The 2,500-nt window shown below is 43.6% G+C and overlaps 1 protein-coding gene across 3 annotated transcripts in view; it reads left to right on the plus strand.

The window, feature by feature from the left end:
- Nucleotides 1-2,500, plus strand: part of ptprn2 (protein tyrosine phosphatase receptor type N2) — a 439,783-nt gene that overhangs the window by 433,645 nt on the left and 3,638 nt on the right. For all 3 annotated transcript variants that reach the window (XM_061965795.2, XM_061965796.1, XM_072913464.1), the window contains exon 21: nucleotides 287-360. In XM_061965795.2, coding sequence (XP_061821779.1) covers nucleotides 287-360 — 74 coding nt within the window. The remainder of the gene's footprint in view (nucleotides 1-286; nucleotides 361-2,500) is intronic.

A 2,500-nucleotide genomic window follows, 5' to 3' on the forward strand; every position in this document is an offset into this window, starting at 1 on the left:
CCGCCCTCCAGAGCTTTTCTTCTCCCGGGCTGGAATGTCGTGTTTGGACCTCAAGCACTTGCCCGGCCAGCTGCATTCAAGCCTTTTTTTCAGGCGCAGCCACGGACGCACTCGACATGCTCCGAACTCAACAATATCCTCCCGCACGTTTGATGCGGACGCTCTGTGGCCCGCGTCCAATCCTGCCTCCATGTAATAATGTTCTGTCAAGGGTGGGAGGGGGTTGACAGATGTGATGTGGATTAGTGCGCCGCTTTGAAGCTGCTCCAATGTTGCTGTGTTGCAGGTGCTAAGGAGATTGATATTGCCGCTACCCTGGAGCACTTGAGAGACCAGAGAGCCAGCATGGTCCACACAAAGGTAGGCCGACTGGGTAGGGGGGGGTGGGGGGGGTCACCGTGCATCACAAGCGCTCCGACATGAAAAGAAAACTACTTCCATTCACAAACTTAAAGGGGAACATTATCACCAGACCTATGTAAGCGTCAATATATACCTTGACGTTGCAGAAAAAAGACCATATATTTTTTTAACCGATTTCCGAACTCTAAATGGGTGAATTTTGGCAAATTAAACGCCTTTCTATTATTCGCTCTCGGAGCCAATCCGCCATTTTCTCAAACACATTACAAACACTGAGTCAAATCAGCTCTGTTATTTTCCGTTTTTTCGACTGTTTTCCGTACCTTGGAGACATCATGCCTCGTCGGTGTGTTGTCGGACGGTGTAACAACACGAACAGGGACGGATTCAAGTTGCACCAGTGGCCCAAAGATGCGAAAGTGGCAAGAAATTGGACGTTTGTTCCGCACACTTTACCGACGAAAGCTATGCTACGACAGAGATGGCAAGAATGTGTGGATATTCTGCGACACTCAAAGCAGATGCATTTCCAACGATAAAGTCAAAGAAATCTGCCGCCAGACCCCCATTGAATCTGCCGGAGTGTGTGAGCAATTCAGGGACAAAGGACCTCGGTAGCACGGCAAGCAATGGCGGCAGTTTGTTCCCGCAGACGAGCCAGCTAAACCCCCTGGATGTCTTGGCTCACACCGTCCCTTATGCCACCGAAGATGATCAAGAGAAGAATATCGACCCTAGCTTCCCTGGCCTGCTGACATCAACTCCAAAACTGGACAGATCAGCTTTCAGGAAAAGAGAGCGGATGAGGGTATGTCTACAGAATATATTAATTGATGAAAATTGGGCTGTCTGCACTCTCAAAGTGCATGTTGTTGCCAAATGTATTTCATATGCTGTAAACCTAGTTCATAGTTGTTAGTTTCCTTTAATGCCAAACAAACACATACCAATCGTTGGTTAGAAGGCGATCGCCGAATTCGTCCTCGCTTTCTCCCGTGTCGCTGGCTGTCGTGTCGTTTTCGTCGGTTTCGCTTGCATACGGTTCAAACCGATATGGCTCAATAGCTTCAGTTTCTTCTTCAATTTAGTTTTCGCTACCTGCCTCCACACTACAACCATCCGTTTCAATACATGCGTAATCTGTTGAATCGCTTAAGCCGCTGAAATCCAAGTCTGAATCCGAGCTAATGTCGCTATAGCTTGCTGTTCTATGCGCCATGTTTGTTTGTGTTGGCATCACTATGTGACGTCACAGGAAAATGGACGGGTGTATATAACGATGGTTAAAATCAGGCACTTTGAAGCTTTTTTTAGGGATATTGCGTGATGGGTAAAATTTTGAAAAAAACTTCGAAAAATATAATAAGCCACTGGGAACTGATTTTTAATGGTTTTAACCCTTCTGAAATTGTGATAATGTTCCCCTTTAACCCCTAAGGAGACATTCTGAGTTAACTGATGGCGAACATTTTTTCTAAAATATTTTTTTTGTGTCTCAAAATAAACTTACATTTCTGTCTTTTTTGTAAAAAAAAAAGAAAGGAAATCTGGTAATACAAACATTAAACTACCCGACATGCCAGGCCTGGGCAATTATTTTGACTCGGGGGCCACATTTAGAGAAAAAAATGTGTCTGGGGGCCGGTATATCTATTTTTATGAACACTAATACAAAACCTCACAATAATGTCTGATTGAATGCTAAAAACGTTATGACCGACCGCCTTAAAAAACGTAATGGAATTTAAAAATTTTCTATGAACGATAAAACACTGAATAATTAAAAAAAATATGAACGCCACACCCCCTTTCGATCAACATATTTTACAATCAAGTGAAACGCAACAAAAATGCAACAAACAGTGAAATATGAACGCGAAGGGTACAAAATAAACCCACCTACAATCTGATACATCCCTAAGCTTTAGAACTTTGTTGTGAAAATCTCCTGCAGTCTGTGGAAATGCTTCCCACCCACACTGCTTGGTGCCTCGTCTGAGCTGCTGTGACGTAGATGACCATAGTAACTAATTAGATGACCATAGTAACTAATTAGCTTACCATAGTAACTGGTATATGTCAGGTTTGTCCCTGACAGTTTGGTTATGTTTTAGTTTTTCCTCTGTGTTTGTCTTTA

Source organism: Nerophis lumbriciformis, linkage group LG07 (genome assembly GCF_033978685.3).
Source record: "Nerophis lumbriciformis linkage group LG07, RoL_Nlum_v2.1, whole genome shotgun sequence".
Taxonomy (NCBI): Eukaryota; Metazoa; Chordata; class Actinopteri; order Syngnathiformes; family Syngnathidae; genus Nerophis; species Nerophis lumbriciformis.